Source organism: Vigna unguiculata, chromosome 7 (genome assembly GCF_037176805.1).
Source record: "Vigna unguiculata cultivar grain cowpea cultivar isolate G323 ecotype 2 chromosome 7, ASM3717680v1, whole genome shotgun sequence".
In the NCBI taxonomy this organism is placed as follows: domain Eukaryota; kingdom Viridiplantae; phylum Streptophyta; class Magnoliopsida; order Fabales; family Fabaceae; genus Vigna; species Vigna unguiculata.
The window spans coordinates 46,293,858-46,311,135 of NC_140798.1; the positions used below are offsets into that span (position 1 = coordinate 46,293,858).

A 17,278-nucleotide genomic window follows, 5' to 3' on the forward strand; every position below is an offset into this window, starting at 1 on the left:
TCTCACAATAATGATATCAGAGATCAGAGCCAATGATTCAAATTGACTAACCATATAATTATAATCATAAAAAAAAAGTCATATATATATATATATATATATATATATATATATATATATATATATATATATATCACCTTATTTATTTTAAAATGACCATTTCAGCCCTTATATCTAAGGGCAGTTGTGGCTTTTAAATTACCATTTTATTATTTTAATTTCATAACAGTTATGATTTTTAAATTATTTTTTAGATTGTCTAACGTGTAAGTTTTCTAGATTGAAAAATATGAAAGTTTGCTGGATAGAGTACAGCCAGAACATAATAATATCCGGATTGTGAAAGTTTAAAAAATTCTCACAGGGAAGAATTTTACATTATGTTATAATAACAATATATTTTGAGTTCTATATTTAGCAATTTAGAATTTGTATTTTTTTACTTTTAGATCGATTAATTCAATACTAATTTTGTTCATTTTCAAATTTATAAAGTAGGATTTAAGATTTTTTTTTTAATTTCCAAACCTACTTGAGTATTCTTGGGGATCTCACTTTCATCTTTTTGGCAACATCTTGCATGCTAAATGCCTACAGAGAAATTGGAGGGTATCACACATTATTTTCATCTCATTAAAAAAAAAAATGCACAGTACCATCAGGATTTTATCATGACCCTCCAGTTTTCCATCTTGAAAAATTGAAAAAAAATAATAATAGACATTGAACTTTTCAAATTCCATAGATAATTTATGGTTTTATTAATCTAAAACTCAAACAGTATTATTTTGGATTATTCTTCTTCTCAGTGTATTTTCTTGGTAGTGAAATTTAAAACTTATCCTATTCTAACTGTGGAATGTATGATCTGAAATATTACAATTAATGTTTAAGATCACATTTCATAATTACACTAAGACTTAAACTACTGTTTGGGATTACTTAATTTAAAAGATTTATAAATTGGATTATTCAGAAAATATTTCAAGAAACCATGAGGGTTATTATAGAATGAAAAAAAGGAAGAAGTCATAATTTGAAAATAAGCGATGTGCAGGAAGAAAAAAAGTGGTGTAAAGAGCAAAATCCAGAAATCCAATTCCTCCCAATTTTGGGAAGTGATTTCCTATATATATATAGAGAAATCTGCAACTTTTGCATTTATCAATCTCACCGCAGAGAACTTTAAATCCCAATTTTTTACTGTCATAATTTATAATTAATATTTATAAAATAAAATCATAAATATAAATTCATTTCCAACTCTCCCCTGATCACAGTGAGAGTCACACTCTTCTTGCTTCCTCCTCTCTCTCCATTTAGCGGAGCATGCAAAGGCATCAGTCTCAGCATTTTCGGTAGAAATGACGAACAAGGGAAAAGGAAAGGGCAAAGAGGTTGCCGGAAAAGCTTCGACCGGCAAGCGCAAGGCCACCTTCGACGATGACAAGACCGGTGGCCGCTTTAAGTCAGCAGCCATGAAGTTTTTCGATGACGCCGCTGACGTTGATGACAGCGATGACAGCGACGACAACGATTTGAGCGAAGAGAGTGATTTCGGCGACGGTACATAATGGAATACCTTTCTCTCTCTCATTCTCTTACATCATCGTTTGTTCCTCTCTCACGAAAATGGTTAGGGTTTTGTACTCATTTCTGTGTTTAGTTAAATTTCATGACCTTGTTTGTTCTGGACGTGCATATAGGGAGTTTAGTGGCTTCATTAACGAGAAATGTTTGAGTCCTGTCTGATTTTATGGTTTTGGAGTTCATCTTCTGTGGTTAGAATTTTAGAATTTCCCGTGGTACCGTACACCTTCTAATTTTTTGTAACAGATTTTTCTGACGAGGGTTTTGATGCCTCTCCGAGAAGAATGAGCGAGCCAGGCCCGAGCAGTTTCCCGCGTGTTCCTAAAGAGGAATTAGTGGACGAAGAAGAGTTTGATAGAATACTTGAAGAGCGCTACGCTGATCCATCCAGGTTTATCAAATTTGCTGATGAGTTTGATGACAAAGGCAACAATCCAAATTCTATTCATGACGCGGTCATGGAATTAATGCCCAACATCTGGAAAGTCAAATGCACTGTAGGGTACCTTGAACTCGAATCTATGACTTTGCTAATATTTGTTTCTTTTAAATTTCTCAGTTAGGCAAGTTTTTCCCTTTTGCTGCAGGTTGGCCGGGAGCGGCTTTCAGCTTTGTGTCTGATGCAGAAGTTTGCTGATTTGTTTTCTTTGGGTACTGTCTTGAAGATAAAATCTGCTTTTGCCGTAGATCATATGAAAGGTTTTGTATACATTGAGGCTGAAAGACAGTGTGATATAAATGAGGTGATCTTCGTACTGGGTATTTTTGTTTGGTTTAATTTTATTGCTAGACATGGTTTTAAATTGCGGTCTCAGCAGGTTTTCTATGCTTTGACTAGGAATTTGCAGACTAACGTGGCCTTAATTTTGTCTACCACTGTTTTCTAGCACTATATTGCCAGTTTTCAGGTGAAGCATTTCTACCAAAGACTGATTCTGTTCACATTTGTTATTAATTCATGGTTTCAGGCATGTCAAGGGATTCCCGGAATCTATGTTACTCGAGTAGCACTTGTACCAAATAATGAGGTCTATCATCTGTTTTCTGTTAGAAATAGAACCCCTGAAATTTCTGAGGGTATGTGGGCTCGAATAAAAGCTGGTAATTACAAAGGGGATTTAGCACAGGTACTACATGATTTTACAAATAATGTTTTTTGTTTTATTTTTCCATCCAACTTGTGAAATGCTTGATCCTTCTATCTATTATTCTTTTTGCAGGTGGTGGCTGTAAATAATACCAGGAAAAAGGTTACAGTTAAGCTCATTCCAAGAATTGATCTGCAAGCTTTGGCTGCCAAATTTGTAAGGAGACCTGTGTCCACTTGATTCGTTACCCATTTTTTTAGGCAATTCATTAGTTAACTTTGATTATGCTTGTTTTGTTTTAGTTGCTGTATATATGATATGATATCTGCTGGTAATCTATTTTTTTAGTTAAACTTAATTTTTAATTAAACATATTTATTTATCTTTTTCTTACACTTTCATTCATTCGAACAAGAATTTTTTTTACTTTTACCTTCTTATTTCTATCTGTTCAAACAAAAAATTCTTCTATTTTATTTATTTTTATTTTTCCTATTTCTTTCCTCTTTAATTTACTTGCAACCCAAACAGAGCCACAGAGTGAGCAAATTGTTGATGCATCTCTTTTCTCGTGTTACAGGGTGGAGGTTATAGTCGCCAAAAGGTTGCTGTACCGGCCCCTAGATTAATCAGCTCGAGTGAACTTGAGTAAATAATACATATTCTCATATTTTGTTAATATTTTTACTGGATAGTTTTCATGATGTGATTATTTTAAATGACTCTGCAGGGAGTTCCGACCACTCATTCAGGTCAAGCGTGACCGGGAAACGGGCAAGGTTTTTGAGGTTCTTGATAGCTTGATGCTCAAGGATGGGTATGTATACAAGAAAGTATCTCCGGATTCATTAAGTTTATGGGGTGTTGTGCCCACAGAAGAGGAGCTGTTAAAATTTGGGACTTCTGAAAACAATGAATCAAATGATTTAGAGTGGCTTGCTCAACTTTATGGTGGTAAGAAGAAAAAACGTGTAATAAGACCCAACAAAGGAGGTGGGAAAGGAGAGGGTTCATCAGATTTGGTTGTGGAAAATGATTTTGAACTTTATGATTTAGTATGTTTCGGGTAAGTCCTTGTTTTACCTAGCTAACATTCGCAGCACCATATGAATTATTTTTCTATCGCACTTGCATTTGCCCAATCCACACTTTTACACACATCAATGTTTGTACTGAAGAAATGCAGATGCGTGCACATGTACTGTACATACTTGCACATGTGTCCTCTTTCATGACCAATATCTCCCATTGCAGTACATTCATGGTATTTGGAGAACCATTTCTCTCGTTCACGCATACAAACATGCACTTAAATGATACATGCAGATACTCACACGTTCCCATGCCTGCACATTTCTAAACATGGCTTCCTGAAGAACCTTTGCTATTTTTCAGGAAGAAGGACTTTGGTGTAATAGTAGGCATGGATAAAGATGATATTTACAGGGTACGGCATTCAGCTTATGGAAATTCATTTGTTCTAAGCTTTTTGATTTGAGAGCCTGCTATTTTTTAAAAGTACATTTCTACTTTGTTTGTCTTGTATATATAGATTCTAAAAGAGAGTTCAGATGGACCTGCTGTTATAACTATTGAACGAAAGGAAATAAAGAGTGGGCTATTGGATTTGAAACTCACTGCCTTTGATCAGCACAATAAGGCTATATTGGTTAATGATACTGTCAGGGTTCTAGACGGTCCATCTAAGGTGTGATTTGTATTTCTGAATGTGAAGATTTCTAGTTGTATATTTGGGGTTTTTCATGCCTTTCATGATACTTTTGCAACTATCATGTCTTTTTTGTAGGGTAAACAAGGCATTGTTAGGCACATTTATAGGGGAATTGTCTTTTTACATGATGGAAATGAGGAAGAAAATGGAGGTTACGTCACATGTAAGTCTAATATGTGTGAGAAGGTCAAGCTTGATGCCGGTGATTTCAGTGGAAAGGTTTGAAATCTTTCTAGTGTCCTGCCATGTTACTAACTGTTCAATGATTTCATCTGATTTTTTATGTTTTGAATGCTACTTCACACTCAGGATAGTGAACCAGGTCCTTTATTCTTTGAAGACCAACCATCATCACCAAGATCTCCCTTGTCACCCAAAAAACCATGGCAAGCAAGACAAAATAATCGTGAATGTCTGTAGAGATACATGACTCCTTAAAAACTATTTTAGCTGTGGATATATGCATTTATTAATTTTTCTCAATTCAATAATTGTGCATGTAGTTAACCGTGGGGACAGCAATAACATGTTTAACATTGGTCAGACCTTGAGAATTAGGATAGGTCCTTTGAAGGGGTACCTTTGCCGTGTCATTGCCTTGCGCCGCTCTGATGTAACTGTGAAACTTGATTCTCAGCAGAAGGTTCTTACAGGTTTGTTTATGACGAGGACTCTTGTGTATTTTTCTTTTGATATATTAGATCACTGTTTAGAACAATTTGTACAAAAAATATTTTTCACAGTTAAATGTGAGCATCTTTCTGAGGTTCAGGGGAAGAGTGCTGCCATTTCATCAAGGTATTTCTGATATTTACGTTAACTTTGTATGCCACGACTACTTATGATTTGCTTTGATTCTGTCTGTGAATATTGTCCTTAGTTTCTCAATTTTTCTTTTATATCAGTGGTGATCCAGATGCAAGTTCATCTAAGCCATTTGAGCTGCTGGGTGGTGAAGGAAGCTCTGGAGGTGAGAATACCTTGTTCTCTACTTCTTTTATCCTTTAAAATGAAAAATAAAATCCAAATTAAATGGATTATAGTGTCAATTAGCATGTGTATAGAAATCTTCCCTGATCTCTGTCGTTGATGTTTTATTGAAACCTTAATCTTGACAATTGGAAAGGTTGGCTGAGTGGAGTGGGAACTTCCACTGCCAGTGGTGGATGGAATGCTGCTGGGGCATCATCTGAAAGGTATATTTCACCGTGATATTAGTCATCTGCTTATAAGCAGTATTATGTTCGCCCAATATATATCCTTGCTCATTTTGCACGATGGATTTAGTCGTCAATAATGAGATTCTAGTAATGTCCAGGTGGTGTTCAGTAATGTAGAAATTTGTGGTAATTGGGAAGGGTTAATTCATGGCTACGGAGTATTGATGCAGACAAGGATGACTCAGATGACAATGCAACCAAGGCATATTTTTGCCAAATAAATAATAATGAATAATGGTGAATTGACTTATGCAAGTATAACTATTCTATCTAGATGTGGTAGTTGTTCCAGCTTTATGCCATTCCATTTTCTAAACGTTCCTCTGATATGAAGTGTTACTATTTTAAATTGCGTATCTAATTGATATATTAAGGGATTAGAGTGTGTTATTGTATTTATATGATAAACACTCAAATATGTGGGGAGCCCACCCTTGGAATTAAGGGGGGGTAGAACCAAACACTTCAATTTTTAGCTGTCTGTCTCATACCACTCGATGCAAGACTTTGGCACCTCATACTATATAAGTCATATCATATTACCACTCTAAGATCCGATGGTTTGACAGATTTCATTCCACAACAATTTATTTCGTAACACTCCACTCAACTACCTCGGTAGTTAGAATTCTCTAATGGTCAAAACCCTCTGTGAAGAGTTCTTTCCAAGACATTGGCAATTAGTTCTGATACCACTTAATAAACACCCAAGAACTAGGGAAACCCACTCTCAAAAGGTAGATATTAGGGGATGAGATCCAAACACAAATACTCCATGGACATCACCTATTACTAGATGTGAAATTCAGACACTGCATAGTACCAAGGCTCCATGATTTTGTCATTTTGTATTTTTAAATAATTGGGCAGATTATTTTGAATTGCAAGCATCCAGTTTTCTTTCTTATTCATGATTAGTTTTAATCTCAACTAAGTTAGTTACTCTTTTGTCTTGCGATAACATTTTTCAGGGGAACATGGTCTAATGATTCTGCTCCAACCTTATTGGTATGTGTTGCATAACACACTTTATTCTTGTTTTTTTCCCATTCCCATCTGGTCCTGCCTGTGCATTATCCAACTAACCTTCGTATAGTACATCCATGTACTCATTTATATCTATAATTGATTCTTATATTTATTTTACTGCATTTTAATTTAATAAGTATCTGTTTTTCGTTTTACAGAAGCCAGAATCTTCCTTAAATCCTTTCAGTTCCAAGGGTAAAAGTTATAGTATGGAAGTGTTTGGTATGTTTTCGGTTCTAGTCTAATTACTTAGTTCATCATTTGTCTCAATGCTGTTGTAATGTGTAGGTGCAGAAGATTCTGCTTGGGAAACTAAAAGTAATTCAAACCAGAACTCCGCATGGGTTGCTGCAGTGGAGAAGACTGGAGTTGCTTCTAATCCAGAACAGTCTGGTGGCTGCTGGGGAAATGGTGGAGGCAGCTGGGGTCAGGCAGAACGTAAAACTGGAAGTGTGGGTGATGACAACCAGAATAGCAATTGGAATACAACCAATGTTTCTGAAAAGGAATCTTCTGGTTGGAACAGTGTACAAAAGTCAAATGAAACTTCATTGACTGGATGGGGTGATGGCAATGGTTTTAAAAGTGGATCAGATGAAGGAAACCTCACATCTAATTGGCGTGGGTGGAAGTCTGAAACAAGTGGAGTCAAAGTTGGAAATCCTTCTGGTTCTTCAGATATCAATGCTAATAAGGATGCTGGATGGAGCAATACTGGTTCAAGTGCTGTAGCTGAAAATAGTGGTTCTGATTTGGGAAAAGACAGTAAATGGAATGCTGTATCTGATGGTACTGATGGAAATCAAGGGAATGGTTGGGGTCAGAAAAGCAGTTGGAACTCTGGATCTCAGAATGACTCAAATGAAAAGAAATCTAACAGTGGGAATTCTCACTGGGGTTCTGGGCGTACTGAGCCTGGAAATCAAGATTCCAACCTTGACAGGAAAAGCAATTGGAACTCTGGAAGCAGTGGAAACTGGGCTTCTGATCCGAAAAATAGCAATTGGAATTCTGGATCTGATAACTCCAATGAAAATCCAGACAGGGGAAATAATAACAACTGGAACAGTAATAAGCCCTTTTCGAGTGCGGGGAATGAAAGCAAGAATTCCGACTGGAGTTCTAGGCATCCTGATACTGGAAATAATGATCGTAGCTGGGGCAAGAAAAGTAATTTGAATTCTGGATCTGATAATTCCAATGAAAATCCAGACAGGGGAAATGATGACAACTGGAACAGTAATAAGCCCTTTTCGAGTGCGGGGAATGAAAGCAAGAATTCCGACTGGAGTTCTAGGCATCCTGATACTGGAAATAATGATCGTAGCTGGGGCAAGAAAAGTAATTGGAATTCTGGATCAGGTGATGCAGATCAAAACAACAGTTGGAAAAGCAATAACAGCTGGAGTGCAGGCTCAAGCGATAATCAGTTGAATGGTGAAAATGAAGGTTCAAATGAAAATTCTAGAGGAGTAGGTGGTGGGAACCGGAGAGGTTGGAATTCTGGATCAGGTGATGCTAATCAAAACAACACTTCGAAAAGCAATAGCAGCTGGAGTGCAGGCTCAAGCGATAATCAGTTGAATGGTGAAAATGAAGGTTCAAATGAAAATTCTAGAGGAGCAGGTGGTGGGAACGGGAGAGGAGGTTACCAGGGTAGAGGTGGATCAGACAGAGGAGGCTTTAGAGGTAGAGGTTTTCGAGGTAGAGGAGATCGAGGGGGCTTTGGAGGTAGAGGAGACCGTGGGGGTTTTGGAGGCCGGGGAGATCGTGGGGGTTTTGGTGGCCGGGGAGACCGCGGGGGCTTTGGTGGTAGAGGTAGATCAGACAGGGAAGGTTTTGGTGGTAGGTGGGGATCAGGTGGAGGCCGAGGTCGAGGAAGGAGTGATCAATCTGGTAGTTGGAACAATAGGAGGGATTCTGGTGAGGATGGGTCCTCTGACTGGAAGAAGGGTTCAGATAATGTTGAAGGATGGAGTAATAGTAATGGATCCCAGGCTTGGAATCAGGATTTTGGTGACAAAAAAAGGAAGAGCTGGAGCCAAGGAAATGCGGATAAGGAGCATCCTAGCTGGAACCAAGGAGGTGGAAGTGAACAGAGATGGAGTTCAGCAAGTGATGGGGCAAATGATAATAGATCCCAGGCTTGGAACCACGATACTGGGAACAAGGACAAGCAGAGCTGGAGCCAAGGGAATGCAGACAAGGAGAGTCCTAGTTGGAACCAAGGGGGTGGAAATAAGCCAAAGTGGAGCTCAGCAGAAGGTAGAGCTAATGATTCTGGCTGGAATCAAGGAGGTGGGAGTAAGCAGGGTTGGAGTTTAGATAGTGGTGGAGCTAATGATAATGGATCTCAGGCTTGGAACCAGGATACTGGTGGCAACTACAGGCAGAGCGGAAGCCAAGGGAATGCAAATAACTGGAGCTCAGCAACTGGTGGTCAAGCTAACAATTCTGGCTGGAATCAAGGAGGTGGAAGTAAGAAGAGCTGGAGTTCGGTAAGTGGTGAAGCTAATGATAATATATCTCAGGCTTGGAACCAGGGGAATGCAGATAAGGAGCGTTCTGGCTGGAACCAAGGTGCAAATAACCAGAGCTGGAGCTCCGCAAGTGGAGCTAACGATAATTGGAACAACAATGATTCAAGACAGGCTACAGGTGCTAGCTTGAAAAAATCTACAGCTGAAGAGACCAATATCCAGGATGGTGGGTGGAACAAGGGATCTACTTCAAACACTACTACTGGAGTTCTGAAGTGGGGTCAATCTAGTAGTGCTGCAGACAATGGTCAATCTTCTAGTTGGAAGAAAGAATCAGCAGAAGGTAACGAATAAATAATGAAAACCGAATATAACTCCACCCAATTATTCCTCCTTTTTTGTTTATTCAGAAAGAAAAAGACCCATCATACAATGCAACGAACCATTAGTAATTAGGAGTTAAACTACAAATTACAGCAGAATTAATCTATAATGTTTTATCAATATAAATTTGCAAATACTATATTTATTTTCTCCTTAATTCAATCGACTTCTTGACTATATGGTTATATGTAGGTGCAGCAGGTTCATGGGGCAAGAAAAATGACGGGGATGTCAAAGGTGGATGGTAGTTGCTTTCTTTCTAAAACGTGATGGACCGGAACAGGAAATCGAGTTTCGGCACATTTTGGAAATGTAGCTAATGACAAACTTTTTTTTTTTTTGTATATCCGTATAAATCTTTGCTGAAACGTGATTTCTCCCTTAAACTAAACAGATTTGGTGAATGGCTAATCCCTTCTGTTTTATGCCTGATTATGTTAAAATGTTTACTAGAATTGGAATGCGTTGTTGGATTACAATGTGTTCCTTTCTGAGTCTATATAGATTTCAGTGTTGCCCCCACCCCCTGTATTTTGTTAATATGTTGATGGTTATGCTGGGGAGGATATCCTCTACTACTATTGGAAATAATTATACAATCACATGAGGCGTGGACAGTAGAATTCTCTCTGCTTTCCGTCTGATTTTCTGGTAATGGATTTCATACGACAACGAACACGTAGGACAGAGGTCAGAATCCACACATCCTACTCTCCATAACAAATTTATATTCTATTTCTGGGCACACTCAATCATTCAAACGTGTAAGTTAGCCAATTGTGCATATTTTTCCTTCCTTGCTCACAAATAAAAGAACTTTTTCTTTTGTTAATGCCGTATGGTCGAACTCCATGGAAGTGCTAAAGTATCTCTGCCTTGTATTGGAGTATTGGAGCATCTATTATGTAAGACCCGTTTCGTACGTGGAGTTAGTCATTGAGTAAAGAGATATGTTATAAGAAGCATTAACAAAAAAACGTTACTGGGACTGTTAGAGTTTCTCGTGTGATAACGTTGTTTCTGCTTTTTCAGTCGGTATTGAAATGATACCGTATTATCAGTTTGTATTTTGTTATTTAATAACCTTTTTTAATATTTTTTTTTCTTCCAAGATATTGGGTATATTGATCACATTGAGTGTTTAAATGCTTCTTTTTTTAAAGGAAGAAGAGTAAATTAAGGAGTGGAGGAATTAAGAAAATAGATGTTGGAGAAAGGATCACAAAAAATCTGACAAGGTTTTTTAGAAAGATTGCAGTAACATGTCAAATTTTAGGAAAGAGAGAAACGTTGAGATGAAACCATTTACATGAACATTTATTTATATTTAAAAAAAATCAATATAATAAATATAAGAGATTTAATATAAGTAAACAAGAGAATGGTCAATAAACTAGATGAGAGATTAAATGAAAATGGAAACAAGCTGATGCGTTTATGCAGAATTAGAAATGAATTCCTAAACAGAATATGAGAGGATATGTGGATTTGGAGAGACGAAAAAATTGACTCTTATACAGTGAAGTCAGCTTACATGAAATTAAAAAAAATATAAAGAAAAATAAAATTTCTTTAATCTATTTTAAAGGCGTTGAACCAAATTTCTTCTTTAAAGTGTAAAGGCGTTACCATCGGCGTAACACTTCGCGTGGAGGGTAATCTAATATAGGGTTAACAATTAAGGCTAATTTTGAGTATTATTATATATTTATATATAAAAGGAATATAGGTTTCGTGCACAATTTTCTCCTATTCCAAAATAATTTTGAAGCTCTTGGTTAATTTGGGCATATTGGCACAATACATAACAGTCCACGTGGCTAACCTCGAATTTTGGCGCCTCGGGCCAGAACAACTAATTTTTGCGCTTTACAATTTTGCACCTTTTGGTCATTATATTGATTCAAGCGATTCAATGACGCCTTGGACGCGAGTCGTTTTCCGCTTCATAGCGGTTATTCGCGGTTTCCACAATCCAACCCAGAAGTCTCACCATTAACCATTAGGGCTTCGGGTTCGCCAAATCCAATTTACCCTTCCGTTAACGTTCCCAATTTCTTGGGCTTTTTGATCCTTCCAACATTCATTTCCCCCGCCATCCAAATAATTCCCAAAAAATGTTCAACAAGATCATAAAGCTCGCTCACAAGAAATGCTCCAAATTGGAATTCCCCGAAAACGGCCTTCAGTTTTACGATGTCGTCGTCAAACACGCATCTCGTAACGCCGCCGCCCCCGCCGCACCCGTCACCATCACCGGCCCCGCCGTCGTTCCCGCCATTTCCGACTCTCAAACCCCCCCACCCGCTCTCCCGCCTCCCAATACCACCGCAATCGAGCCACTACCGCCGCTGCGAGACGTCGACGAATCGGAGCACCGGGCGCTGATCCTTCGTAAAATACAAGGGTGTTGCTTCTTGTGCGATTTCTCAGACACTGTCGACTCCGTTAACGAGAGGGAAACAAAGCGCCAGACACTCGAGGAACTCATTGACATCATCCATTCCGGGTCCTTCGGATTTAGCGAAAATCAAGAAGACTTGATTAACATGGTGTCCGTTAACATCTTCCGTTGTCTTCCCCCAGCACCTCGCGGCACAGAATACTTGGAACCCGAAGAAGACGACAGATATTTGGACCCGTCGTGGCCGCACTTGCAGCTCGTGTATGATATCCTCTTGCGTTACGTTGTCTCACCGGAGATTGATGTAAGGACCTTCAAGCGCTACATTGACCATATCTTTGTCACGAAACTCGTCGACTTGTTTGATTCCGAGGACATGCGAGAGCGCGAGTATTTGAAGAACATTCTTCACCGCATTTATGGCAAGTACATGGGGCACAGGCCCTTCATTAGGAATGCCATCAACGACGTCTTCTACCGCTTTATATTTGAAACTCAGAGGCACAATGGTATTTCCGAGTTGCTGGAGATCCATGCTAGTATCATCAACGGGTTTGCTTTGCCAATGAAAGAGGAACATAGACAATTTCTAATTCGGACTCTTATTCCACTTCACAGGCCCAAATCTATTTCCTTTTATCACGAACAACTGACTTATTGCGTGGTTCAGTTTGTTGAGAAAGACAACAGGCTTGCAGATCCTGTGATCAGGGGGATGTTAAAGTACTGGCCAGTCTCGAATTCTCGGAAGGAAGTTCTTTTCCTTGGAGAAATTGAACTGGTTCTTGAGGCAGCTCAATGTACTGACTCTCTACGGTGCATTGCCTCTCTTTTCAGACAGATCGGACGCTGCCTTAGCAGCTCTCAATTTCAGGTCTACCTTTTTTTTTAATTAATTATGCTTAACTTTTCTTATGTGACTTGTAGTATTCGGTAGTCATGGTTCATAGCTTATGCCCTGTATTTATGATATGATGTTCTTTGCTTCAGACAAATATTATGCCTTACAATTTAGGCTTAATACATAAAATTGGCTTTAGGTAAGTATTGTCCAAGCTTTATGAGAACTACATTGGTAATGTCTCTAGTTAATATGGATACATCCTTCATGCTTAGGTATAAACATTTGGAGTTTGGACAAATAGAGGTAGAGCAATGAATGTATGAGCATCTTAAATTTCGGGTACAGGGCCTAACACTTAACTCAAACCTTGTAAGGACTGCATTGATCGGAGATATCTCTAGTCAAAGTAGAATTTCAATACACTCAGTTATGCTTAGGATTGAACATCTGGAGTGTGAACAGACGTAGTTGACCCATTAAAAACACCTTATGCCTAGGAATAGACATCCTAGAGCATTGACAAATAGGCATGACCTATTAATGGATCTAGAATAAATTCTAGCATTTTCTTACAATTTATGTTTGCAACTACACAGTCCTACAATGCTGACTTATAAACTAAGGATTGTTTGTATAAGCCTTATAAAGACTCCATTGGTCATGCCTCCGATTGATGTGAAATCTTAATACACATATTCACCTCTGGGATTGGATGTTTGGAGCGTAGAGATAGGAGTGTCAATAACAAAATGCCTAGGAATAGAAATCTGTAATTTGTATTACTTCTGGGGTATGAGGTCTCAAAAATATAAATATTATCATAGAAAAGAGAGGGAAAATGCATTCTCAGGTCTTGATGCCGAAAGTGAGTATGTTCAGTTGAGTTCCAATCCCATAGTAGATTTGATTGCTTAAGAGCTTATGGTAAGTTTTTACATATCCATATTTGAGAATTCTTTGTTACCGAAAATCACGTGTAAACATGCACACAAACAAAGATCATATCTTTATCAATTTATGGGGAGATTAAGAGAACAATCTGTTCTGGACATTGTTGCCATTTGTTCTTTTTGTTTTTAGATTCCAATGTTCCTGTTCCGTCATGTCCCTCATATTGGTATTTGGCAGATCTCTTATTCTAAAGGCTTAATCCTGGAAAATAAGTATGGAGGTTAATCTTAAGACCTTATGTATATTGACCATCTTAAGACAAGAAAGGAGGTTTATAGACACTCATATGCATTGAATGCCTTAGGTAGAAATTACTCCACTTTTGTAAGCAACAGTTCCATTGATTCCTTGAGCATACGCACATAACTTTTTTGGCCAATGTGTGACATGGGCTGCAATATTGATGAACTCGTTTTCTTATCTGTTGGGAAATACTAACCAACTATAAACTGGCATAGTTTGTCTGCTATTTCTTGCTTCAATTTGGCTGATATTTAAAATCCCCCTTCGCACTCACGGCGATGCTATTTAAATATGATATCTAAGCTATGTATATGTGAGATGATTAGCTACCTCGGCCAAGGAAAATTGTCATAAGATATTTTGAATTTGGATCTAGTTGAACGGGTAATGCATTGAGGTAGTCAGATTTTTCTAGATATTATAACGCTATAATACAGTATCAGTCTTAATAAATGATGTTTCTCGTCCTTTGATGTAGTAAAGGAAAAATGTTTCTTATTTTCTCTTGTTTGCTCTCTGACAATTATTGTACCCATGGCAGGTTGCCGAGCGAGCATTTTACTTGTGGAACAATGAGTACTTTATTAGTTTTGTAGCCCAGAATCGAAATGTTATATTGCCCGTAATCTTTGAAGCTTTGGAAAATAACATGAAAGGCCATTGGAGCCAAGTAGTGCAGGGGCTAACGGCCAATGTGAGGAAGATATTTCTAGGGATGGATGCTGAATTGTTTGAAGAGTGTCAAAGACAGTACATAGAGAAAGAAGCGAAGACTATAGAGTTGGAAGAGAAGAGGGAGTTAACTTCGGAGAAATTGGAAGCAGAGGCTGCATAAGCAGTCGTGAGGAAAGAATTTAGATTCCCTACTGTATTTTTTTGTGTTGTTCCTCTGCCGTACTTTTAAAATACACCGAAGGTCACCAATTTTGAAGTTAAAAATATATTAAATTTTTTTTAAAACATCATTATAGTGTGTTTTTAATGCTTGGCAGAGGATATTACTAAACAAATCTGTAGAGAAACTGGACTCAAGGGAAGACATGGTTAACTAAGGTATTCAGCTTGCAACCCTTCTTTTCACCTTGGTGGCTGTGCTGAAAGTTCTTCTTGAATTTCCAATATAGAAAGGAAAGTATCATTTTATTTTAATTCAATTTTTACTAACCATTGCCTAAAGACAATGGTCAAGGAATTAAGAGTAGAAAGTTTTATTGGAACGGGTAACATTCAATGTTACTAATATATTTACATTTTAGTTTCCAATAAAAACCTTCTACTTGATAATTCCTTAGAGTTAGAGTAATGGATAGTAAAATCGATTTTGATTACACGGCAAGGTGCACAAGACACGCAAATCAGCAATCTTGCAAGTCTTGTTTCTTAGAGTGTTTCTTTGGTCTATCCCTCCTTGTCAATTGTAAATAAGGAGATATATTTTTCAACTAAATTGTCGTGTGATGTACCAAATTGGTTCAGTGTATGAAAAAATGGTGCAGTTGGCACTGCTTTTTTAGTGAACGAATGATTTTATTAATGTAATTTAAATATTAAAAAATCACTTTTAATTTCAGAATTTAAATTGTTCATTTTATTTTTTAAGCCGGGAAAGATGATCTATTGACTTAACATATATTTATATTGGATCTAAAAATCATAGTTCGTTTGAAATTCTGAATTATGTAATCCATTTTAGATTATATTATTATATTGTTTTAATACTTTTACTAGTATTTAGAACTTCACATGAAAAGTTGACAAATTATGTTCATTGTTAACATCAACTATTTGATCTGTCTTAACATTTTATTTTTATGTTCATTAGTAACATCAAATAATTGATCCTGTCTTGATATTTTATTTTTAGTAGCTCATATCTTAAAAATAGAAATAATTATGTAATTCAGTTGTATCAAAAATAATTTATCAACAAATATGTTTTTAATTATAACTAAGATTAGCATTTTCAATTTAAATACTTAAGAGTCATATGAATTTTCTTTTATTTTATAAAGAGTTCATTATGCCAATTAGTTTCAATATATATATATATATATATATATATATATATATATATATATATATATATATATTTGCCCCTCTAATGCAAGAGTTACAAGATCTATACTTTAATAATATTTTATTTATACTTTAATTTTTCAAAATTTAAAAAACATTTTTTTTTTTAATTTTTACTATCCAAAACCTTTAGCTTCATATAGTAAACATGTTTCAATGGAATATCTTGCAAAACTCGTTGCCGACTTTCACTACTAATTCTACACCAGCGATATCTTAATGGTATTGAATATTTATATAAACATCACGATATGAAAAATTTGAATTTTTTAATAAAATTCAGAGGTTCAAAAACATAAGGTATGAGGCTCCACGCTCTACCTATATAATATAAGAAACGATTTGTTTTTTCTTGGAGAAGATTTGTTGTATTATTTGATGATATATGTATCTTCTTTATTCATCAGCACTATATTAAAAGAAAAAAAACTCATTATTTTTTAGGTACTCTGAATAGTTATTATCATTATTATATTTAGATGGATAATGTAGGAAAAGAATGGCAAAGACACCGTCTTTTGAAGTTACATTCACATGCAGATAGCAAGATTCTTTAGAATTGGACGGTTTGACAATTTCTTTTTGATATGGAGACAAGTCACGTTAAACACTTTATTATTACTTACAAAAGTAACATTAAAATTTAATAAATATTTGTCTTAGAAGTTGACATGCAAGCAGAAATGCCACTTCTTCCATTCATATCCTATCGTCTTCTTTCCATTGTTTTCAAATCAATTCAGGAAAAGCCCAGCTAAATATTTTTATTCACTAATCATTAGTTTACCTATATTTTAATTACTCTCTTTTCATTAATCTGTCATATTAATTTTTTTTAGCTTTTTTTGTTTTATTGGTATCTTTTCTTGTAAATCAATGAGTAATTGTTTCGATTAAATTGGTTAAAATAATTTTGACATGCATAGTGTTCATTTTAAAACATTTAAAATTGTTTTATAATTTATTTTTAAAAGACATCTCTAATAATTAAGAAAATAAATTATTTTTAAATTGTCTATATCATCGTATGTAGAACTATTAAACGTATCATCAATTCAATACAAATTAATATTAACAGAAGCATCTATTATTAATGATGAAGATAAAAAATCATATTTGTGTTTGTATTAAAAGTTGTTTCACTTTCTAACATGTAATTTGACTAACTTCTAAATAACTTATTTTATAACGTACTTAATAATGAGATTAATGTCTTAAATAGTTTAAAATATTTTGA

At 36.2% G+C, this 17,278-nt stretch overlaps 2 protein-coding genes across 2 annotated transcripts; both read left to right on the top strand.

Annotated features, from left to right (window-relative positions):
- The first annotated feature begins 1,265 nt into the window (after positions 1–1,265).
- Positions 1,266–10,026, top strand: KTF1 (kow domain-containing transcription factor 1). The gene is made up of 19 exons (XM_028081289.2): positions 1,266–1,566; positions 1,837–2,087; positions 2,178–2,333; positions 2,559–2,717; positions 2,811–2,894; positions 3,259–3,326; positions 3,409–3,744; positions 4,074–4,125; positions 4,231–4,386; positions 4,486–4,629; positions 4,720–4,822; positions 4,914–5,063; positions 5,154–5,208; positions 5,316–5,380; positions 5,537–5,606; positions 6,602–6,638; positions 6,818–6,854; positions 6,948–9,482; positions 9,716–10,026. Exons 1-19 carry the CDS (start codon positions 1,365–1,367, stop codon positions 9,769–9,771), a joined length of 4,716 nt encoding a protein of 1,571 aa, XP_027937090.1. The 5' UTR covers positions 1,266–1,364; the 3' UTR covers positions 9,772–10,026.
- Positions 10,027–11,371: 1,345 nt separating this feature from the next.
- On the top strand, positions 11,372–15,045 carry LOC114190163 (serine/threonine protein phosphatase 2A 57 kDa regulatory subunit B' beta isoform-like). Its single transcript, XM_028078953.2, has 2 exons — positions 11,372–12,801; positions 14,507–15,045. Exons 1-2 carry the CDS (start codon positions 11,641–11,643, stop codon positions 14,798–14,800), a joined length of 1,455 nt encoding a protein of 484 aa, XP_027934754.1. The 5' UTR covers positions 11,372–11,640; the 3' UTR covers positions 14,801–15,045.
- The last annotated feature ends 2,233 nt before the right edge of the window (positions 15,046–17,278 follow it).